Raw genomic sequence first — 24795 nt, forward strand, 5'->3', positions numbered from 1 at the left:
GACTACTAAAATGAAGGTATACAGAGTTACCACAGGGACAGAGGGGGACATGAACTCGGTGTGGGGGGAGCAATAGTTGACGGGTGAGGATGACAGTGTAAGCAGTTAGAGGAGGGCTGTGCAAGGGTTGCTGTGCCCGGAGTAGACAACAGCGGCAGGGTGTGAGCCAGGACAAGAAAACACATTTCCACTTCTAAAAAGAGATTTCTTTTTATAACTTTTATTTATGTGCACAAATGCCTGTGTGTGTGTGTGTGTGTGTGTGTGTGTGTGTGTGTGTGTGTGTGTGCGCGCGCGCGCGCGTGCGCGCCATGCATGTGAGTACCCATGGAACCTGGGAGAGAAGGCTGCACCCCCTAGAGTTCCAAGTAGTTGTTTTGAGAATCAACCTCAGGACTTCTGAAGGAGCAGTGGGTGTTCTTCACCACTGAGCCATTTCTCCATCCTCATATTCTCCCCTTTAAAATCTTAAGATGGCAAGCTAAGCCCACATTGCCATCTCTCTACCTGCCAAGCCATAGCTGGCAGACCACACAAGGGACTAAATGAAAGAGAGGCTGTCAACGGAGAGAAGGAATGAAGGAGGAGGGAGGGAGGACGAGGGAAAGGACTGAGCACAGCGCAGTGTTAGATTTAAGTGAGAGGACATCAGGCCAGACATTAGCAGTGCCTGGCAGAATGAAGGCAGGCAGCGCTGGACTACAGCTGAATGTCAAGCCAGAGCACAGGTGGTCTTCACACACTGTGTAACATCCTGAGCGTTCACGGCTCCAAAGTAGGAAGCAGGAAACAGCAGGACCAAAGGCGAATGTCTGGCAGCCGGCCAAAGCATGCTGATGGGAGGAAGCAGCTAGACCCACTGACCCCGTGAACCTCCCACTTGCACCCCAGCCACAGAAAGCAGCTGGGCAGAGCAAGAGAAAGGAATCAATGCACAGCCTGGAAAATGAAATACCAAAGTAAACAAAGCATTTCCTACCATTTGAAAAACAGCTGTATCCTGAAACAAAACCTCTCAGAACAGACTTACAATGCCTAAACAAAAACCAATAACATTGAACCAATGAGAATAACTAACTATAATTAATTATTTTTGAGTAAATGTACATCTTTAAGACAGGAACAAGAAATTGTGAATGAACCATTTAAAGATTTTAGATCAAAAAGATGTTGAAATTGAAATATTAGTCAAGCAAGTAAAGTGGCAGAGAAACTTATACAAGCCAGAGAAAAGAGGCCAAGACCAAAGCAATATAAGGGGATGCTGTACTCAAAATTCCTGGGAGGCTGAGGCAGGAAGACCACAAGTTCAAGTCAGCCTGGACTACAGTGTGAGATGCTACCAAAAAAAGAGGTGGTGAGAGAGAGGGAGAAAATAAGAAACCTAAGAGCATCAGGAGAGATCCAGAATCACCACCCTTAGCCCACAGAAGGCCTGTAAAGAGGACAAATGAGGGGGTGCTGGCAGCTGAAGCCAGAAGTAAGTGACCTTTGGAGACCAAGGAAGCATGAGGTTCTTCAAGTCCAGAGTGAATGTTACAGAAAATGGGACTTGTGCCCTCTGTGTTCAAGAAATAGAAGCCAGATGATGAAGTTTTCAATCAGGAGTTCACAATACGAAGTTACTAACGTGACAACAAATGCCGGATGAGAAGAGAAGCTCTAATGGGAACCTCTGGTTTAAGACAGATGTCATCTCTGGCTTCACCTGCAGTGGTGTGGACCCCAGGACGCAAATGGTCATTTCTGAACATCATCCCCACCCAAAGAAACCTGAACTGCTAGAGCAGTGTCTAAGCTTCCGATGTCTTCCAGCAAGCAAGGTGAAGCCTGGAAGCCGACTGGAGCTTGCCTGAAAAGACACACCGAGGAATCGATCAGAAAATGCTGAACTTTAAAAATAAGTCCTTATATACCATAAGAATTGGAGAGGCAGAGAAAAGTGGAAGCTGCTTACGGAGGAAAACCAACTGAATAGAGGGTCCACAGCTCACACTACAGCCAATGTGTACGGCAACAGGAGGGATCATACAAGATAACAGGCCAAAATTCTTTTCAGATGTCCATGTGACCAAGAAAAAAAAGACATTGGGGGTCAATTGTGGATTAAAGACTAGAGAGACAGGAAAACTAAACATAGTGCAGTATTTACATCTTGAATTGGAAAAAAAAACTGTAAATTGCATTATTGGAATAACCAACAGAATGTAAATGTAGATATCTTAAATAATAGTATAGTAGATAACAATATGTCACTTTTTTTTTTGAGGGATAGCCATACTGTGGGCAAGAAGTGAACAACAGCATTTTATTATGATGAATATTGATCAATCAGAAGTGAAAAAAAATCCCATGTTACAATGTAGTCTCAAATGATCTAGAAGAGAAAATGCATGTGTGTGTGTATGTGTGTGTGTGTGTGTGTGTGTGTGTGTGTGTGTGTTTTATAAATTCTGCAGTTCAATGTTTTATTCTTGGCAATTTTCTTAGGTTAGAAATTTGGAAAAATAAAAGTGAAGAATGAGGTTCCTGAAGAATTCAAAGCGCCAACTGTGCTGATCTGACTTGTATTCTGGCATGACTACTCTGAGTTTATTGAGGAAAACCAAAAATAGGAGGCCAGAGGCCAGTCCACCAGGAAGCTTAAGCTTCAAGGTTTTCTGTAGTTTCTTTGCAAATCCCTGGGAGAAAATGCAACAATGTATTGTCCCACACAGTTACAGGCTGCTGTAAAATTGGCAAAGTAAAATACGTCTTTGATTAAGATCACTGTCTCTGAGGCAGCGGTGGGGTGGTTACGGCAGTGCATGCCCTTAGTGCCAGCACTCGGGAAGCAGAGGCAGGTGGATTTCTGAGTTTGAGGCCAGCCTCGTCTACAGAGAGAGTTCCAGGACAGCCAGGGCTACACAGAGAATCCCTGCTCGAGCCCCCTCCCCCCCCCAAAAAAAAAACTTTCTCCACTCTTAAGTTTGTAATGAATGAGGCCCCTCTGAGGAAGCCAGGAGCTATCTGTGTCTTCTGAATGCTACTAAGTGAATTAACGCTAGGTTCAGAAAGTTGTCACTCGTGGTCTGGGGCACCTCCAGGAACAGGAAAGTGTGTAGTGACATCCTGGCACCAGAGTGACTTTCAGAAACACAGTGCAGACATGACATAAGAATTTACATCACTGAGCTGAAATATGAACACAACATGAACTCAGGTATCTGGGGTGGGAAAGACGTAGAGAGTGAAGAAATTAGAAAAAACAAAACTAATCATCACTCTCGTCTCTCTACAGGAAGTAGCACAAAGTAATCCACATGAAGAGATCAAAGACTTTACAACCCAAAAGACAAAAGAATAAATAAAAAAGAAAGACGTGAAAGCGTTAAACAGAGGCATCTTCCAGACATTTGCAGCACTTGGCAGTTTCATCATACTTGAAATCTGTTGTTTTCTTTGTGCATTATAAATAGTATTTGCTTTCCTATTTGTATGTGCCTACACTTGTGGGTGCAAAATTGTACAAATTTGAGTACTTCCAAATATCTACAGCTTACTTACCCTTTTAGAAAACCAAAAATGCCACCATGAAAGAGGAAATGAGGGCCTGGAAAAACAGCTTGGCAGCTAAGAGCACTTACTGCTCCCGCAGAGGGCCCAGGTTTAGTTCCCAGAACCCATACTGGGCAGCTCACAACCACCAGTAACTCCAGTGTGAGAGGATCTAACATCTCTTCCGACCTCTGAGAGGACTGCATAAACAGACATAAACCCAGGCATACACATACACACATAAATTTAAAAAAAAAAAAAGGCACCAAAACTTTAAAAATGGTTAAATGACAAAGAATTGAAACCCAATAGGGATGGCAACAATGTAATGAGTTTGAGATTCACTTAGTATAAAATCAAACAAGGTCCGTAGCTTACTGGATGTGGTTGGTGTGAGGGAAAGATGAGTCTAACAGAGGCTCTTTGGGGGACAGAGGGGTAGAAGGAATGCAGTAGTCAGAGGACTACATCCATGAGGATGGAGGTCAGGAGACAGGCCACAATCAAAGAAGCAGAGTGAAGACACCATGTACATGTAAGTGTGAACAAAGAAAGCCGGAGACACACACGTCATGGGTTCACGATCTGGGCAGAGAGCAAGAAGGGAAGCTGAAGGACCAAAGGATTCCTCTGTGTTGCTGGTGCACACACAAAAATAGGGAGGGGACCGAAGAGGAGGGCAGAGGTTAGAAGAGCTAGCAAACAGTAGCCATAGTGGAGGGGAAATGTTTGGATAATTTCAAAGAGAGAGCTGTTACTAAAGTGTAACGAAGTTGACAAGCAGGCATTGGGGCTCTCCTGGAGAACTTTAAGCAAATTCAACAGCTGAAGGGGAGGTACCGGGAGGCTGGCCTGACTCCTGAAGCAGAAGGCTAACTCTTTAAGAATCATAAACTGGGAAAAGAGTTGGGGAAATCTTGAGAATGTGAGGTCAAGGGTGGATCAAGCTTGTTTTCTCTGTAAGTACTAATGTGAAACATAAACTTGCCCTCTGGTCCAGCAATCCACTCTAAGGAACAATCCAAGTACCAAAACCACTGTGGAGACATAGTTTATGGCACATTCATACAATGGCATAATATACAGCAATTAAATGAGGAAGCAACTCTGTTTGTATGATGTTCAAATACAGGTGCAACTAATGTCAGAAGCCAGAACAACAGCTCCCTGGACAGAGGCTGTAATTACCTGTTGGAGCAGCCTAAGGAAGTATTCTGTACTGTAAACATTCTAAACCCTCATCCATGACATGGCTGAATGCCTAAGTAGGACACATTGAGCTGTACTCTCAGGTTAGCAAATCATATGCTCCCTACTGTGCTGGCTAGTTTTATGTCAACTTTATACCAGCTAGAGACATTTTGGAAGAGGGAACCTCAATTGAAAAAATGCCCCACTGGATTGGCCTGTGAGCAAGCCTACAGTACATCATCTTGGTTGATAATTGATGTGGGAGGGCCCAGTTACTTGTGGGTGGTGCCACCTCTGGGTGGTTCTGGTTCTATAAGAATGCAGGCTGGGCAAGCAAGGAAACAGCACTTCTCCACAGCCTCTGCTACAGCTCCCACCTCCAGGTTCCTGCCCTGCTTGAGTTCCTGTGGGGACTTCCCTCAGTGATGGCCTATTACCTGGAAGTGTAACAGTCCTCAAGTTGCTCTGGGTCATAGTGTTTTATCACAGCAACAGAAATCTAACTAAGACAATTTGCTTAATAAAAAAAAGTTGTTAAAAAAAAAAACCCAAAGAATTAAAATTAAATTTAAAGACTGTCTTACCAAGGAAATAACACCCACTGAGTAAACTTATAAATACTACCCAATGAAAGGGAGTCCTGAGCTGGTCCTGAGATATGTGATGGTCATATGCACAAAAGCAAAGACGGGGACACCTGAACCCCAGGAACCCACCAAGCATCCCTTTTCTCAGGCAGTGATGTCAAATGTTTCTGGCTCACTCCTTGTTATGTGCCTAACAATCCTGCTCACATGGCCACATCTTTTCATGGATAATCTTAACTTGCCCATCGAATGGACCTTCAGAGAGATTAATAGGGCTCAAAGTCAGCCTTGTCAAAGGGGCACAATCACTGATGTACAGTAGGAGAGCAGCTTACAGGGAAATTTATACCCAAAGCAGCAGAGGTTTGTGAGCCTCTCTTCTGATGTCCAACTACTGTATAGAACAATGAGATGATGGCTGCTGGCATTTGAACCCATGGCCTTTTGGCTTTCAAAATAAAACTGTGTTAATAATTAATCATTAATAAACTAGCTTTGTAAACATGGTACCTGCATGCTCATTATAAGAAAGATAATCATGTACTTACCATTTTGTCTGGTCCCAACAGCAGCAATGATTACTGGACCTGAGTTTGATGCTCTTTTAATCACTGGAATATAATTATCCTTTACTTCGTGGAATGAAAACTTGTCATTTACATTGTATTTGATCACAATGATGTCAGCACTCCCAATTAGGTTTTGGGAGGTGTACCAATCACTGTCAAAAATATCCTAAATAAAAATGCAAACATCAACTTTTAGTTTGTTTATCTTCAAATCAATCCCCAAACTAATTTCTAGATCAGTTATAACATATCAGTCTAAATGGTTAGTGTATGTTGGTTTTGAGACGTTATGAAAATGTATTTTTGAATGGTCTGGTGGTCTGAATGAGAAAGGCCCCATAGAGAGTGGACGCCTGGTCCCCAGTTGGTGGAACTGTTTGGGAAGGATTGGGAGGCGTGGCCTTGTTGGAGGAGGTGAGTTGTTGGAGGAGGGGCAGGCTTTGAGGTTTCAAAAGCCCTCATCATTCCCATCCTTCTCTCTGCTTCCTACTTGTAGGTGAGAGGGAAGCTCTTAGCTACCGACCCAGCACCACAATCTGCCACATTTCTCACCTGATGATCACCCTCTGGAACCGTGAGCCCCAAGAAATGTTTTCTTTACAAATTGCTTTGGTCATGGTAATAGGAAAATAACTAAGCAATGGAAAGTAACTTCACAGCAATAGGAAAATAACTAAGACAAATGGGTAGCTACATAAAATTGAACATGTCTGATGCTTGACAGTTTATTCAAAACACCCTTTTCTTCATTTACCCTAAATAACTATGTACTAGTAAGTCCCATTACCTAGAGCATTCTGGAGTTTGATGAAATGAACAACCTCTTTCCACTATCTGTACCTAAATAATTATTCTATTTTGAAATAATGCTGATTTTAGTCACTGGCAATTTCAAATGTGTAACATTATGCATTAGATGTCAGAAGCTTTTCTATGACCCAGTTAGACACTGCAGGATTTTTGTGTGTTCTGAACTGCAATACACTGTGAAGTTTGTAGTATTCCTTTTTTTATACACATTTGAAGAAATTCACATATAATCTCTAACTTTATACTACATTTGTATAGTGCATATTTGAGCATGGAAAAATATGCCTCTATAACATTGTACATTACAAGCTGTTAACTGCAAAGGACTGTTTGCAATTTATGTATTTAGCTCATACACTAAAAATTCAGGATAAAGCTGTTCAGAAATTTTTACTATAAAACTTTAGAACTAGAATCATGTGTAATTTATTATGGAACTTAGCTCTCTGATAATATCTGCAAGGTTTTTGTGAAAATAGTATATAAAGAAAATGCCATCTTAATTTCTCTACCAACTATGCACAAATAGTTTTCTTCTTAAATTCTAGTTAACAATTAATCATTTCTTTCATGTGGCTTTTTTCTAAGATAAAATCAAGCTAGAGTAAGAGAACACAATGGCTAGAAAACTGTTGGGCTATGAAAGTTTACACTTTGGTATGTGAGTCCAAAAAATGGTTAAAAGTGTTCAAATCGGCCAATCAAACAAGATCTATGTGACAGAGCTTTCAGCCCATGACAGAAATGCCCTTATGTAGAGGGGAGCTCCTGTCCCAGCTCCATACCCTCACCTGCCCATCTCTCAGCAAACTTATTCAGAACGAGAGCTGCATTGCAGAATTTTTAAATAGGGATGCATTATCAAAAACAGAGTGGATACAGCATATTTGAAAGGAGTTCAAAATAACAGAAATAGAGAGGCAAACTGAACTGTCAGTGCCAAAGGCAAAAGGCTGAAAGGGGGTTGTAATCTAGTATTAGGGGAAGGGGGAAGGGAGGGGAAAAGTGAGGGCATGGAGTCCCAAATCACAAAAACCCATTGGTCCCAACTGTATCTGTAAATATTCAGATTCAGAGTATGTAAATGCAGCGCAGTATGGACGCTGAAAGGAAACAGCAACAATAGATGAGTCCAGCATGCAGGATTCAAAACCAGATATAAACTGGGCCAGTACCGAGCAGCCATTTAGCGCCCAGAGAACAAGTTAGAAATCACTTTTATTCACATTCCAAAAAGTTCAGAATTCCAGAGTAACTGGAGAGATAAAACTTGGGGAAAGGAGGGTTTGGGTCTTATTAATTAATCCAGAAATTCAAACCCTGTACAAGAAAATATTAATATACCACCTCAGTTTAATTTTTTAATTCATTCATTTCCAGGTTTTTTGAGATAGGGTCTCATGTATCCCAGGCTGACCCAAACGCACAATCCTCTCTCCTCTACCCAAGTGCTGGGATTATAGACATGAGCCAGGAGGCTCAGCTAACCCTGTTTTGGAACATACTTCTCACAGACAGAAAAATTAAAATCTAGAAATATGAAATTAAGCAATACTATGACTGCAAAAAAGAGAGATAGCAGAACTAAGCTATGAACTTCATCTAATGAATTAGAAGCAGATTTACATAAAAAGTGTCAAGTACATGGAGGCAGCAAGGAGCCAGAGTAGGGTTAGCAATCTACAGAAAGTAACTCTGGAAGTTAAGCACTCCCAGCTCCTTCCAACCCCAAGGCAGCTAGGTTACATTTCTTTTTAAGCTGTCACAGAGAAAATGCTTCACTGGTTTCTAGAAATACAGAGGAAATCCATGTGTCCTGTCTCATGTAAGTCAGTTCCAGGATTTCACTGGGATGTTATGCAACAGCAAACTTGGAGCCACACTGGAGAATCAAATTCATCTTTAAAAAAAAAAAAAAAAAAAAAATCTGAGTTCCGACAAGAAAACAAGGACTTCATCCTGTTTGATTAGTGTGTACACTGAGGGTCCTGCATTGGTATAAACCTTGACTGACGTGAGAAACTCTCCCATATTTAATGAAGGTGATATATGACCACACTACAGTGATAACAGCACTTTATACAGCAGCCATCACTTCGGGGCGCTTGGGACTTTACCCTTCAGCACAGGACAGACAGGAAAACAAGCCTGAGAAGGTGAAAGGTTACCAAAAAACATATAGTGGCAATGTGGGGATCTGAAACACATCCTTTTGTTGTCAAAAGCACTGTGTTTGATATTCTGATTCAGTACATAGGCCAATGCCAGCTGACTGGTAGGATTTTCTTAGGTTCAAGGGGGAAAAACAGCAACTCAGAGTAACTCCATATGTAACTCACTATGTCTGAAGACTCGTCCTAATCTGAGAAATTGTTCCTGGTGACAAATTTGGTGTCACAGACTGTGAGCACACAAAAACAAGACTTCCCCTGATAAGCTGTAACAGCCAGAAAGACTACAAAACTTATTTGCCCATTCTGAAGATTCTGTTTTATTTTTATAAAATGTGTGGCTCTTTGCTAAATGAACACAGGTAGGAAAGGGTTAACAGGTCAACTTAAAACCAGGAGAAACAATTCTAACATCCCAAGTCATCTTATTTTATTTTCTCTGTATTTATTGCATCAATCCACTAAACATTTGTTCAACAGTATGTTGAACATGTAATACTTTCAGGCTATCAGATCTTCCATAACAACAGGCCCCAAGTAATGGTGCTTGCAGACAGCAGCCCTAAGTCCTCCTCCCAAGCGGCTTCTTTGACACCATCACCACTGTCACACCTGAAGGTTAAGTCCATCCTTTTAACTTGAAAGTCTACTTGAAATTTACTTTAGCACATTAATATACATTTCCAGTCAAAGAGTGTCTTCTTTCCATAACAGAATAATACACTCAAGAAAATTTCCTCAGTATGTTCTACACATTTCTGCTCAAAAGTATGCTACTTCCCGGCAGGGGGGGTGGGGGGGTGGCGGCGGCGTGGGCTGCGGCGCCCGCCTGTAATCCCAGCATTCGGGAGGCAGAGGCAGGTGGATCTCTGTGAGTTCGAGGCCAGCCTGGGCTCCAGAGCTACAGAGAACCCCTGCCTCAGAAAAAAAAAAAAAAAAGTATGCTATCTCCCCTCAGCTCTGATTCAGTTTTCTAAAAAACTGTCTTTTTAATGTAAGAATATCACCTAATTTGTGTCTTTTTTAAGGTTCAAAAGTTTCATATATATATATATATATATATATATATCTATATATATCTATCTATATATATATATATATATATATATATATATATATATATATATCACATATAGCTACAATATTAGCAAAGGAATCGCAAGCTATCTGCAAGTCAAGGAGCTGACTCCTTTGTCCTGTTATCAAACACTCGAGCGTCAGAATAGACATATATTACTATATTACTATCATAAACATGAAGTTTTTTTTTTAAGTGCTAAGTAATGTTAGTGGTATTACTGATTTATTAATCACTAAAAACGAAGGCTAATACATGGGTATCTGCATCACTAAAAGCTAATTTTTTTCCAGAGCTAAATAGTCTACAAATGAGCCATTTAAAATTCGTTCCCAAACCCTGTCCTCTCCCTTTTCTCATACAATTTCTGTCCCAGAGAAGAGTAGTTTTGCCTACGTGAGCTGTAAAAGGCAGTATTTATATAACACATCTCCCTATTCTCCACGGGGTGGACATGAAAACACGAGTCTTAACCAGTGGAACTTTGTGACCCTGTCCCTTGGGGATGGCACAACCAACTCTCAGCTGTCTACGAATGGACAAGCCACAGTCGTCAAGCACAGTAACTGTTTTACATTCCCCCGGGGCTTTCTACCTTACAGACGTGCTTTGCGACTGGGCTGCCCCATCACTTCCAAATTGAAACAAAGGACGAGATTTGCCAAAAATATTTTTAAAAACTAATAATAATAACCTCTCGCCAGGCAGTCAGGAGAATAGGAAACGAGGGGAGGAGGGGTCCAAACAACAGGCTCCTTTGGCCTGGGCACCGCGCAGCCGCTGCCCCTTACCCAGACGGGACAGTCGTGCACCACCAGCTTGACGTTCCCGAACGCACTGGCCTGGTACTCGGTGAACACTGGGCGCGCGACCGTGCTGGCCGCGTTCAGCAACAAGCTGCTCTCGTCCCCCGAAACCAGCGGGCTTCTCCCTAGGTAGGTGCGGATGAGCCCCGACGGCCGGTTGTCCTGGTGGAACGTGTCGCCCTCGTTCCCCAGCGCCACGATGTGGATGGACCTGCGGGACCGAGAGGAGTGCGGTGAGCGGGTGGGCGCAGCCAGGGCGCGTGGCACGTCCCGGACCCGGACCGTGGCAGGACGGCGACGCGTACGTACATGATCGCGGCTGGCAGCGCGGCGGGGAGACAGCGGCGGACGGCCTCGCGGGGGCTGGGGCGACGCTCTCACCGCAGTCGGCTCATCCCGGGGCCGCGGCCCTCGCGCGCCTGCACCGCGGCGCTGCCGACGCAGAGCTGAGCCGGCCCGGAGCGAGCGGCCGGCGGGGGCGCGGGCAGTGCTGCGGCTCCCGGGTCGCCGCCCCTGGTCGCCGCGCCTCCGCCCCGGCTCCGCCTCCGCCCCGCGGTGACTGGGCCCCGCACGTGTCCCGCCGGGAGTCCGCCGCGCAGGGGAGCGAGCTGCCCGCCGAGGCCCCCCAGAGCCGGGGCGGCGGCCGCGGGACACAAAGGAGCGGTGGACGCGGCGGGGACGACGACGGAGCCGGGGAGCTGCACGCCGCCAATCCGCCTGCAGCAAGTTTGCAGAACTCGGAAGGCTGAAACCCGAGCCGGGAGCGGGGGAGGGGCGGCCTGGCCCCCGCCGGGGACCAGAGGAGAGCCGGGCCAGGGGGCAGCCCCTTGCTGATCTCGCGGTCCGGTGCCCACGCTGGCCTTCTCCGAAAGTGTGTCAACATGCGCTACAGCTGTTTTGTAAAATCCTTCTTGTGAAGAAAAAAAATAATAATAAAGGCAACATTCATGAAGCTGCAGAAAAGGTTCTTTGTTCATGCACCTATTAATTTGCGGATGTCGCTTTAGAAAGGTCATTTACTATTGCAAGCTATATTTGGCACACTTTAACAAAAATTTCGGAATTTGAAGTGTCGGGATTGTGTGTGTGTGTGTGTTTTAAAGAAAGTTTAGCAGTTTACTTGGATTCTTCTTTTCAGCACACATTCCAGTTGCATTATTTAATAATAGCTCACTGAAAAATAAGGATCATGTTAATGTAAGGATACTTTAGATTCTTTCATGATGACACGCAGAAATAAAGCTTGTGGATGCCCCTTAAAGGGCCTCAGACTACCTCCAATATAAAACACCACGAAGGACTGCCAATGTTAGGACAGGCCTGGGGTTACTCTGGGGCTCCTCTGTGAATATTAAAATTCTCCCAAGCATCTCTCACACACTGTTCAAAGGGCTCTTGTTTATCCTTTTAGTTATTTGCTCTGCTTTGAAAATGGGCTTTTTTCTTTTCTCAGTGGACCTGTTTGGGGAGACAGGCTGTGTGAAAGGCTTCTGGGCAGACGGAGGAAAGCAAGCAGCTTTGGGAGTGTCCTCCCTCGGCTTTTTATTACGAACCAGGATTGCTCAGCTGAAACAGTGTATTAGTTTCTTGCCCATAAGTATGCAGGACAGGAGACATCCTCTATGTACTTTGCTTACTTATTCCTTTTTGCTCCTAGAGATAGCTCTACCTGTGTTGCCCAGGTTAGTTTCTAACTTTTAGTCTTCCCCCTCAGCCTCCCAAATAGCTGTAATTAGTCATATAGTCTCAGAAGGTCATTGGTAAAAACAAAACAAAACAAAGCAAAATCCAATGTCCTCTACATAGTAAGTAAGCTCCAGAGTTACGTAGTGAAACCCGGTCTCAAATAAATAAACAAGTTCCCTTTGTACCCAAGCACGATTTCTTTTAGTCTCTGGAAATAACCATCCTGAAAGATTCAAATGTGCTGTGTCACATTTCCTCTTGGATCAACAGAAAACATGTTTTTCTCACCATTCCCCTGTAGTGTCCCACCAGTCAAACACAAAGAAGACACTAGAGTAGATAAACAGGGAAAGAAAATATGATGAACTTTTTCAAAGATGGTTTCTCGTAATATTGTCCAGGCTGGTCTAGAACTGTAGGGTTACTAAGCAGTCTTCTTCTATCAAATTTCCAGAGTAGCTGAGACCATAGCTGTTTAATGAATTATGAATTGGCTTTTGTAAATGAAAATAAACTGGTCATATCTTACACCATGGGTGAGCCTTAAGGACATCATGCTACATGAAAGAAATCAATATGAAAGAATGAGTATTTTATCATTCCACTTGTACGTTACCTAAAGTAGCCAAGGTCTTAGTGATAGGAAGTAGAACAGAGCTCTGGAGTTGGGGCAGGAAAGTAGTGTTACTCATAGGTATAGGGTTTCAGTTTGGGAAGATGAAAAAGATACAGAAATCAGTTGTACACCAAACCACGCATAACTAATATGGTTTGTACCAATCACTAAAACATGATTAAGATAGTAAATTTTCACCGGGCAGTGCTGGCGCATGCCTGTAATCCCAGCACTCGGGAGGCAGAGGCAGGCGGATCTCTGTGAGTTCGAGGCCAGCCTGGTCTCCAAAGTGAGTTCCAGGAACGGTGCAAAGCTACACAGAGAAACCGTGTCTCGGGGAAAAAAAAAAAAAAGATAGTAAATTTTCTGTTGTTACTTAAACCATGATACAAAGTGCATAAGAACACACAAAAAAAGATACCAAATATGACTGGGAAGTGGCAGAAAGGGAGAAGGCCTTCTTTTTCTCCTCCAGTTTTGAGCATTTTAATCAGGCCAGGTAGACACTGGAGATAGTAAGATACACAGGACTTACTCTATGCTCTTGAGAAGCTAAGTCTGTCAATGTCTCCTAGATTCTCAATACATATATTCTCCACATAATATACTCAATATTTTTGAAAATATGTTGGTTCCTTGATAATTCTGACATAAGCTAATGTGCTCAGTAGTTAATAGCTGTACATACAAAGTGCAGGATTAAAAGTTCACCGAATGTCTAGTTCTGTGCTATGGATCATTAGATCCACAGAGAAGTAAACAACATCTTAAAAGACAAGGAAAGGTTGGGTAGATTTGGAGGAAGAGGTTGGAAGAGAAGAAATTTAGGAAGAACTGAACGGCTCATGCAAGTAAGAGGTAGAGGCATGCAAACACGCATGGTGGTTGTTCAATAGCAAGAGATGAAGTGAATGCCGCATGCAGGTTCCAATAGCAAGGCCCATAGAAAACAGAGTGGTGAGGTCAGATGCGGTGACACTAGGGCATATCTAGTTAAGCCCTCCTCTCCAAGGAAGTATCCCAGCCGGAAAAGAGATACTTGTACCCTTCCCTTTGGCAAAGAATTTCTCTCAGGAATCTTCTGGGAGAAGGAAAGGGTAAAATGCTGGCCAGATAAGGAACTTGTCACCAGGAAGTGATTTCGAGAGTTCAGACAGCCTGTGGGTCAAGCTTCCAGGAGAAGCTAGAACTGAGACAATGCTGATGGGGGAGGGCACCACACTATCCAGGTGCATACACCCCTTGCCTTCTGTGTCTGGGCCCTGTAGATGAACTTGGGGAGTCACTGGACTGCTGTGGATATCGCTCTGTATAAATAAAATGCTGTTTGGCCAGTGGCCAGACAGGAAGTATAGGTGGGACAAGAGAGAAGAGAATTCTGGGAGGTAAAAGGCTGGAGAGAGATGCTGCCAGCTACCGCCATGACAAGAAAGATGTAAGGTATTGGTAAGCCACAAGCCACGTGGCAAAGTATAGATTAATAGAAATGGATTAATTTAAGATAGAAGAAGTAGATAACAAGAAGCCTGCCACGGCCATACAGTTTCTAAACAATGTAAGTTTCTGTGTGTTTACTTGGTTAGGTCTGAGCGTCTATGGGCCTGGCGGGTGAGAGAGATTTGTTCTGACTGTGGGCCAGGCAGGAAAACCCCAGCTACACTGGACCTCTTTCCTTATTAATTTTCCTTTCTTTGCTTTCAGCATGATTTGTCTGTCTATCTGGCTTCCTGGGGACTGGTTTCTGAGCCTGTTAGCACTGCTAAGGCCCAGGCCTTGTCCCTAACAGCTTCAGTAACATCCTTCTCTCTGTGGGACATGACTGCTAGGTGGTCACCAAACCCATTTTCACTTCCAAGATAAATAATTGAATTTTCAAAACTTTTTGTATATATGTTCAGCTATGTGATTCTTTCTCACCAGTGGGTGGTGGTGGCTCATGTCTTTAATCCCAGCACTTGGGAGACAGAGGCAGGTGGATCTCTATGAGTTTGAGCAAGTCTGATCTACAGAGCAAGTTCCAGGACAGCCAAGGCTACATTAAGAAACCCTGTCCTGAAAAAACAATACAAAAATCAAAATAAAATAAAAAGGTATGACCCTATAAGGGGGGGGGCACCTCCCCCAGACACCATAGGCTATCAAATAGAAATTCCAGTGTTAGGTATGGGTTACCCTTTTTGAGTTGTTGGTCAATGGGTTACCATAGACCTCCCCAAGCATTACAGGCTATGACCATTACTCTTAGTTACCCTCCAAAACTTGATGATAAGACCCTATTTCTAAAGACACCACACACCTGAGTCATGAATATGGAGAAACTAAGCTAGTACTACCCCAGAAGTTTCATTACCAAAGGGTAGCTTTCATGACGCTGGAAAGTTCTATGCCTACTACTGGGAGAGCAAGGTTATCAACTCTCTTAACCACCTGACCCAGTGAGCTACGACAACGGCTGGCCTGGCAAAATACGTCCCCCGGTAAATAGTGGCATGAATGTTTTGAGAGTAGCCAGCCACTTTCTGATGGGTTTGGAAGCCCTTTGTGCAAGATGGAGCCGATGCCTGGTACCATTAACAAGGCCAAAGCTGGTGGTAGGCTAGGTGATAGGCCCTTGAGGAGGACACAGAACTGTCGTTCTGCTAAATGCACATAGTGAAAATTTTCCCCTTAGTTCTTTTCTTTATGGGTATAGATCAGTATATCTCCCAACCCTCACCAGAGAAGCTTCTTTTTACAGTAGATGGCAACACAGAGACTCACAATAGATCAACATGCAGAGACTAAGATGCTGTGGGATGGTCTTTCTGTATGCTGTGAATATAAGTGGCTCTTACTGGTTGATACAGCTATTTTGGCCTGTAGCCAGGCAGAATAAGGCGGGAAAGCCAGAGTGAGAGGGAGAAGGAAGGGCATAGTAGAGAGAAACGTGATCCAGCTTTCCAAGGAACAAGATGCCAGGAAATTGGTAAGCCACAGGCCACGTGGCAATGCATAGATTAATAAAAATGAGTTAATTTAAATGTAAGAGCTAGATAGTAATAAACCTGAACTATAGGCCAAACATTTATAATATAAGCCTCTGAGCGGTTATTCAGGAACTGGCAGGTGGGAGAGAACCATGGAATCCTCAGCTCTAAATGGAACATCTGTATCCCACTCCTTCACTCCAAATTCAGGGATCATCATAGAAATGGAGTTAGAAAGATGGTAAGAGAGAGGAAGTAGACGTCAGTAGCAAAACCGTGTTTGTCAGATGTGACAGCACAACAGTACATGTGAACAGTACATGGGACTGCACAAGATCAAGCTAGTGAAAATCTCAGCATGGGTGAGGGGCTCAGGAAGTACTACCCCTACCTAAGGAACTATTGGCGATTGATGGCTGCTGGGGGAGAGAGGGTCAGTTTTCTTCAGGGATGTGGGCTCTGTTCCAGCATATGGTCCCACATGTAGAGTGAACAGTAAGTGGACTCAGTAAGTATGAGGGGGGAGTGAGAGAACAGGAAGTGGGGAGGGGAGGAGGCATTGGAGGGGAAGGGTTGGTAGATTTGATCCAAACACATAAGCATGTATGAATATTAAAAAAAAATCTTAAATACAAAACAATGAAAACTTACTTTAAAAATACACACACACACTGCCAATCTGCTGAAGCTAGTTTAACCTTGAAGCCACATGTTTGAAGTCCTTGGCACCACAGTGTGGTGCTTGAGACAGAACCTCTTCACAGCGTGCACTGTACTGCAGTAGGAGTGAGAAATAGCTCTTTCTTGAGTTTAGCCAGACATTTTGAGGTCAATTGCTACAGTAGTTACTGTTATTTGTCTTGGCTAAAAAAATGTCACAGATGGTCTATTTCCTGACATCTTAAAGGTACTTTCTGTAATTATATTAAGATGACTTTTTGGTTGTTATTTCTCTTTTACTTAAAATTTTTATTTAGTGTATGTGTTTGTAGTTTTTTTATTTGTACCTTTTAAAAATATGACCTTTCAAGAATGAATTGAAACAAGTTGTAACACATTAGACTAAGATGTATCCCCAACTTTAAGGCCACTGGGGAACACACAGGAAGGGCTTCCATCCCAAACAATGTATCTTCCTTTCGTAATGGCTGAGAAACCCTCCTTCTGGTGTGCTCCGTTAGATGTCTTCATTTGAGAATGAGATGTAACGTATTATATGTGAGGCAGCTCAGGGAGCTGGTGGCAGCCCCCGGGTTGTAAATTTTATGTAAGGTTGGGGAGTATCTTGAAAGCAAGCTGGTACCCAAGTGTGTAGAGAGAAAACAAGTGTTGCATGGCAGCTTCAGAGAGCTGGACTTGGCACAGACATTTTCCATTGTGTTTGGGGAGCTAGGTTTGTGCAGAGGGCTGGAGCCTCAGGAGGCAGGGTGAGCTGAGGTGTGAGCTGAGCTGTTTTACGAAAGTGCATCAGAGCAATCTCATTGCTCTCTCTCCTTTAAATATTGCAGCTTTCTGTCCATTTTCATCAAATAGAGTTCTATTCACAAATATATGTTTGTACACTCTTCTAAAGGAGAGGAGTTAAGCTGCACTAATATTGAGTAAGGCATAGGTACTGGCACCTGCTTGATCCTTCAGTGAGCAGAGTGCGGGTGTGGGGCTGTTGTAAGGCAAGGGCAGGGCAAGTGGGCAAGGAAGGCACTTGACCTTTTAACACAGAGCATCACTTCACAGCTTCAGTATCTAGGTAAGGGAGTTACGAGTGGTTTAGTGTACAAAAACAAAAACCAGGAAGAACAAACCCCAACACAATTGACATAGTCCCCCCAATTCCCCATACATGCATTCTCTGGACTGTTTCAAGCGTTTGTGACTATTGTACATTCAAACCAGTTTTTCCATGTCAAGTCTTTGGTAATAAATGCTAAAAAGGGCTCTTTAGAGCTTCCTTAAAAATGAAAGTCAGAAGGCAACATACCACTGGGGAAGTAGTTTTCTTCTTGCCAAGATAAAAATATCTGAAATAATACATTGAATACAAATGGGGGGGGGGGGACCTGCATTCCTTTGTCAGCAAAGACCTTCAAAATATGCACAGAAAGTTTTGCTGAAAACAAAGTGTTGGAACAGCAGTGTGGGAAGTTGCAGGCTACACTGAAAGCTGATGTCTTTAACACTTTCCACTTTGGGATGTTTACTAGGTTCTGTTGCACTATGGCATTTTCTAGACCGTGTTTCAATAATAAAATACAACTTTTTGTGTGATCTTAAAAGAAAGCTCTAATAAAGGTGGCAGATTGTCCTCCATATCCTTCAAAAATGGCTTTTCAAAAGTAAAAGTTAATCTACTTAATGTTTTTGGAAGTGTAAACATTTATGGATTCATGGGAATTTTTGCCTTTTTGTTTGTTTGTTTGTTTTGTTTGTTTGTGTCCCAGGCTGGCCTCAGATTCATGACAGTCCTCCTGCTTCAGCCTCCTGAGTGCCGGGATTAATGGTATGCACCACCATGCTTGACAGGTTAGTTTTGACAAGATTATTCACTTTTGAAGTGAGGAAGTATTGCAAACTAAGGAGAGAGCAAGTACATGAGCTTTCCTCCCATCACACCTTACAGGCAATTCAAACCAGCTAGCGTCAGAACATGCCACATGATAGGATATTATCTGTGTGTTAAGTCTGTGAAAAAGCAGTTTGTTTATAGCTGTTGGTAATCAATCTACCTCAAGATCCAGCTATACCACTTTTATATTTCATCCTACCACAACCATATTCACTACTACTTTATTCATAATAGCCAACAACTGGGAACAACCTAGCTGTCCCTCAAGAGAAGAATGGATAAAGAAAGTGTGTGTGATACACTTATACAATGTTACTTAGCTGTTAAAAAAAATGACAGCACGAAATTTGCAGACAAATAGATGGAACTAGAAAAAAGTCATCCTGAGTGAGGTAACCCAGATGCAGAAAGACAAACATGGTGCTTATTCACTTATATGTGGATATTAGCCATTAAATAAATGATAACCAATGTACAATCCATAGACCCAAAGAGGTTAGATAGAGGAAGGGACTGAGGATGGGGAGGGGGAGACTTGGATCCCCCTGGGAGAAGGAAATAGAACAGATTTTATGGGTGGACTGGGGTCAGGGGGGAAGGAGAGGATCAGATGGGGAGGGGAGGTAGGGTTGAGGGAGGGAATGCCAGGAGAGATAGCTGGAATTGAGGGGCACTTGGGGGATGATGTAGAAACTTCCTAAAATATATGAAGGTGATCCTTATGAGGTTACAGAGTCCCAACTGGCCATTTCTTGTCACCAGACATGGCTTCCAGTAGCAGAACTAGGCTGCATTCAATTGAGTTGTTGGCTAGAGGGGGTCCCATGGAAATCCCCAAACAACCCAGGCTGTTGATAACAATAACACAGTGGGTTTCTCTCCAAAAACTGACATGTGGGAGGGCATTGCCAAGGACAATACCCACATAAGTCATTGAACATGGAGAAATTGAGCTGGTGCCTATATGTATGGTGATATTTTATTTGTACTGAAATGTAATTTTATTTGTATGTTAATAAATAAAGTTGCCTGGGGGTCAGAGCTAATAGCAAGCCATAACAGAAGCTAGGTGGTGGTGGGACACACCTTTAATCCAGATCACATGTCAGGCAGACACGGAGACACACACTTTTGATCTCAATACCAACCATAGAAGACCTGGAGGTCTGTACAGACAGGCAGTGATGAGGAGGATGTGGTTGGGTTTATAACCAATGAGAAGGCAGAACAGAAAGTCTATAAGAAAGACAGACACATAGGAAGTAGGTCTTGCTGAGGGAAGGACAGGAGTGGCAGTGAAGGGTAAGGTTTTTAACTCTTAGCTGTTACTCTGACCTCTTGGGCTTTCATCTCTGCATTGGCTCTGTGTTTCTTATTTAACAAGATGGTTACATCTACATATATGGAGCTCTCACCCCTATGTTCTAGCTCTTTGGTATGGGAAGATACTGTGCAGGCTACCAAAACAGAAATGTAAAAACCAACCCAACCAAAAGTCTTTTGACCTATGTTCTATCCTTTCTACTAGATAAGCTAGAGCAATGGTGGCACAAAGCTTGTGGGAGTAACCAATCAATGTCTGATTTGACTTAAGGCCCACTTCATGAGGTGGAACCCAGACCTAACACTGCTTGGGTGACCAAGAACCAGACACTAGATAGCCTGGAGGCCTATGGTAGAAACAAACACCACTGGTCTAAAAATAAAAGTATAAATTAAATGACTCCTAATGATATTCCACTATACTCATAGATCAGTGTGTTATTCAATCATCATCAGACAAACTTCCTCCTGCAGCAGATGGGAACAAACACAGAGACCCCCAGAGAAAGAGTCCTTGGGACACACAGCTTTAAATGGGATGTCTCCATCAAATCCTTCCCCTCAGAGCTCAGGGAACCCTATGGAAGAAGAGGCAAAAAGAGTGTGAGAGACATAGGCATGGAGGATATCAGGAGAACAAGGCCCCTGAATCAACTGAGCAAGGTACGTATGAGCTCACAGAGACTGGAGCAGCAAGCACAGGGCCTGCACTTAGTGTTTTTAAGGGACTCCTGACTGCGAAAACAAGGGGGTCTCTGATTCTCAGGCCTACTCTTGGGACCCTTTCCTCCTGCTGGGTTGCTTTTTCAGGCTCCATATGATGGTTTTTGCATTATGCTATTATATTTTATTTTGTCATGTCGGGTTCTTAATCTCTTAGAAGCCTGTTATTTCCTAGTGAAATACAGAAAGAGAAAGGATCCAGAGGAGAGGGAGGGAGGGAGGAACTGGAGGAGTAGAGGAAGGGGAAACTGTAATCAGGATAGACTGTATGAAAAAATAATGTATTTTCAATAAATGGAAAGAACGCTTTCACTGTGAAACACTACACACATACAAGGAAAGTACAGAAAATGCCTGCATATAATTTAGCACATAATTAAAAAAATAAACATCTAAAAGTTTCTAGGTAAAAAGCAGAGCACCATCAGGGATTATCCCATGCTGCGTTATATATACACTCACACAGATACAAACCCATGCACTCATGTGCACACTAATGTGCACACACATACTCTCACATATCTACTCACATGCATGCACATGCACGTACACACACACACACACTCATGTGCACACACATGCTCTTGAGTACACACACACACACACACACACACTCATGTGCACACACATGCTCTTGAGTACACACACACACACACACACACACACACACACACACTCACTCACTGTGTCTCCTCCACAGTGACTGTGGGAATAAGGAGCTTGAATTTGTGGTGATTGTTTATTTTCCCTTATATGTTTGTTTATTGTGGCTTGTCTTTCTTCCAGTTTTTCACTGACACAAGTGTGCTCACACTGTACACACTGTCCTTTGCTCATTGTTGTAAGGTTTGGCCACACTACCTGAGCTATGGTTCACTATTGCATTGCTGAACAGCACCAATGGAGATATGTGTTACCCATTATCTATCCCGCTGCAGGTGGACATGCAGGTCATTTCTAACTTTCACCTGCTTGAAACAAACTTGTCAGGATCCCTTTTCTTTAAATATTTATTTGTGAGTTTGCTAAGTCATAGGGTATGTATAAGTCCAACTTTGGTAGATAATATTCATCTTATTTCAAAAGTGATTTTTATTCACTCCCTAAAGCATGAGGCATGAGAATTCTCCTCCTTATTCTTTATATACTATATGCTTCATATAATTACATATTATGTATTGTGTGCCTGGAACTATATTATGTGCTTTACAAATACTGATTTATAGTTTTCACAGCCCCTGGAGTAGGGTCTGTTTGCTATCTAATTTGCAGGAGAGAACATTAGGGCACAGAGACAGAAAGTGACTGATTGTCTCAAACAGTGAGTGAAGGGGCATCGGCTCCAACTCAGGTGACTTACCCACACTAAGTGGATGCTTGGAAATACTGTCCTTCGTTGTTTAAAGTTGTTTTTATAAGTTTTAGGCCTCCTGAAGGCCTCTCTGCTGTTGCAACGAACCGAATCAGACCAAATTGGAAAAGTCCAGGTTTAATAGGTAAAGTGTTCCTGGGTGATTCCCCAGTCTGACAAAGAGGAGACAAGGACAGGAGACCAGAAGAACCATGTGTCTGTTTTCAGGGATGCCATATCCCTGTGGGAGTCATCCTGAGCCTCTCTGGAAGAGCAGCTGTGTTTGGCAGGCTCTGAAGGGGCAGGTTTGAGGAGGAGCTGTGTGAGGTGGAGCTCCTAACCAGTTTTAATTTATTTTTATTTTATGTATATCGTTGCTTTGTCTGTTTGTATGTTTGTGTACCACTTGCCTGCCTGATGTCCACAGAGATCAGAAGAGGGCACAGATCTCTTGGAACTCAGTTACAGACACTAGTGAGCCACTAAGTTGGGGCTGGAAGTTGAACTTGGTCTCTGTCCGACTAGTCACCTCTCCAGTCCCACTTTCCTTTATTTCTTAATTTTTGGATTGACAACAGCACATGAAACCCATAGAATCCTCATATCTCACAGCATTTTCCTAATTCCCTTGAGACATTGTTCAAATAGAATTTCAGTGGGCATTGGAGGTCTGAATGAAAAACACATGTAGGCCGGACAGGTGACTAGGCTAGAAAAGGAGCTTGCCACCAAGTCTAGAGGCCTGAGTTTGATTCCCAGGACCCCTACAAGGGAAGGAGGAAACCAGCTCCTTCAAGTTGTCTCTGCTTCCACGTGAGCCCTGAGGCCTGTACCCTTTCCCAGCAAATAAATAAATAACAGAATAAAAATGAAAACATGTAGCATCTTCCGATTAGTTTGCTGGAACTTTAGGCAAGATGGAAATGTGCTTATCAAATGTCAACCAACATTTTTGTGTAATAGCTGATGGAACTGGGAAATAAATGTCACATAGAGCAAGCTAGCTAACAAAGCAGCTCTTCCTTGAAGCCATACACCTGTGAGAACTCTTTCAGAGCACCTTCAAAGAAATGGATTAGTCAGATGTTGGCATTACTGTATCATGGTATCAACCAAAAATTAAAGCTAATCAGACACATTCAGTTATTCGGCCTAGAAGACTTTATTAAGCATTACATTTTAAAGAGATGTATTCTGTATTAATATATGTGTATGTGTGTGTGTACACATAACATTTATCTACTTCTGTTTCTGAAACAGGGTTTCATATACACCAGGCTGGCCTCAGTGTCACTATATAAATGAGGATGACCTTGAACTCCTGAACCCACTGCCTCTACCTCCCAAATGCTAAGATTATAGGTGTGAACCACCAAGCCTAACATATATGGTACTGGGGAATCAAACCCGGGGTTTTATACATGCTAGATAAGCACTCTACCAATGGAGTTTTATCTGCATCCCTGTAGTAATAAGTGTTTTATTCAAAATATCATTTACAATTATCTCATCTTTTGAAACTTTTCTCTTTCTGTCAAAACCCCAGGAGCTTACCAGCTGATGCCTTCAACTGTGCTCCAGAGGCAACCCCCAAAGGATGCACAATGAAGTCCCACCGTCCCGGAAGCCAAACAGAGGACTTCTGCTAGCCTTAAGATGAAAGAAGCGGAGAAGCCTTAAGAAAGGGAGGTGGGGGCTAACAGACAAACCGAAGACCTTGCCTAGAATTTCAGCCTTCAGGGGCAAACTGTATTCATATTGTTTTAACTAATCTAATGAGAGATAAGATTTGTAAATTTACAGACAAAATCACGAGATTAGACACTCAGCCAATAAGAGCTTGCAAGTAGTTCACTGGGAACAGTAAATTCATTTACCAAGGCCAGACATCTGGTCGAAACCCTTTGTTTAGGCAAAAGGAAGACCTGGCTTTTCTTGTCCTTTTTTAAAATGGTTGCTGCTTTTAAGCTGCAGTTGTCTGAATCAGCAGCTGTAACCCTGCCAGCTCCAACCCTTGCTAAGCTACAAAAGGAACTTAACTAAACCTCTGTCCCTCTAAAGAACTCAAGATTCAAAGGTTAAGGCGGAATTCTGCTCTTCAGAGAGGCTGAATATCAAGCAGCTCACCTCCTCTCCTTGTCCAAATCCTCCAAAAGCCCTCCTGCTTCTCCTCACCCCTCTTTATAAACCCCTTTTCACCTGGCTCCTCCCTACCATTTCCTGTCAGCTAGTTGCTGACTCAGCTCCCTGACCGCAGGTGAATTTTATTTAATCAAACATATCTTTGCATCATTAAACAAATGTTCCAGAGCATAAACAAAAGTAAAATGCCTTGGGATAATATTCTCCAACAGACTTACTCATTTGATCTCAAGTGATGCTCCAGTGGAGGCCTACAGCTGCATTTTGTCTCAGCCTTTTGGGTTTCTTCCAAATGGCAAGATTTGCACCATCAACTGTGCTGTTTGTGGAAGCCACAGGAGAACGCAGGTTCTTGTCACATGCACATCCAGTCACACTTCCCCTCCCCTTCAGAAAAGATCTGGCAAAGTTGTGTCTCTCTCTAGTTGAAAAACACAACTAGCCACTGTGCTAAATGTAGATAGATAACGGACAAAGAACTGCTCTATTTTCGTTAAAAATGTTGAATAATTAACAGAACATATGTTCCTTTGAATTAGGACACCTAGCATTTTTCAAAGTGTTGAACTTCAAAGAGGTCTGGTCGTGTGGCCTTTAGGAGACCGGCTCTGTTATTTAGAGATCTGGTAATGTGGCATTTAGGATTCCAGCTCTGTTATTTACTATTGAAAAGCTG

The 24795-nt window shown here is 43.0% G+C and overlaps 2 protein-coding genes across 3 annotated transcripts in view; both read right to left on the reverse strand.

Moving 5' to 3' along the window:
- Rhobtb3 (Rho related BTB domain containing 3) overlaps nt 1–11119 on the reverse strand; it is a 51497-nt gene extending 40378 nt beyond the window's left edge. Inside the window, exons 1-3 of the mRNA XM_036206838.1 lie at nt 11059–11119; nt 10735–10960; nt 5864–6050 (exon numbers count right to left, since the gene is read on the reverse strand). Coding sequence (XP_036062731.1) covers nt 5864–6050; nt 10735–10960; nt 11059–11060 — 415 coding nt within the window. The 5' untranslated portion in view covers nt 11061–11119. The remainder of the gene's footprint in view (nt 1–5863; nt 6051–10734; nt 10961–11058) is intronic.
- A 447-nt stretch (nt 11120–11566) lies between these two features.
- The window catches only part of Rfesd (Rieske Fe-S domain containing), a 78451-nt gene continuing 65222 nt past the window's right edge, over nt 11567–24795 (reverse strand). The window contains exon 9 of one of the 2 annotated variants that reach the window (XM_036206842.1): nt 11567–11656. The gene's annotated coding sequence lies outside the window, so the exon portion shown is untranslated. Of the gene's footprint in view, nt 11660–24795 lie in introns of both variants that reach the window. The other variant, XM_036206839.1, reaches the window with a different exon arrangement.

Source organism: Onychomys torridus, chromosome 15 (genome assembly GCF_903995425.1).
Source record: "Onychomys torridus chromosome 15, mOncTor1.1, whole genome shotgun sequence".
NCBI lineage: Eukaryota > Metazoa > Chordata > Mammalia > Rodentia > Cricetidae > Onychomys > Onychomys torridus.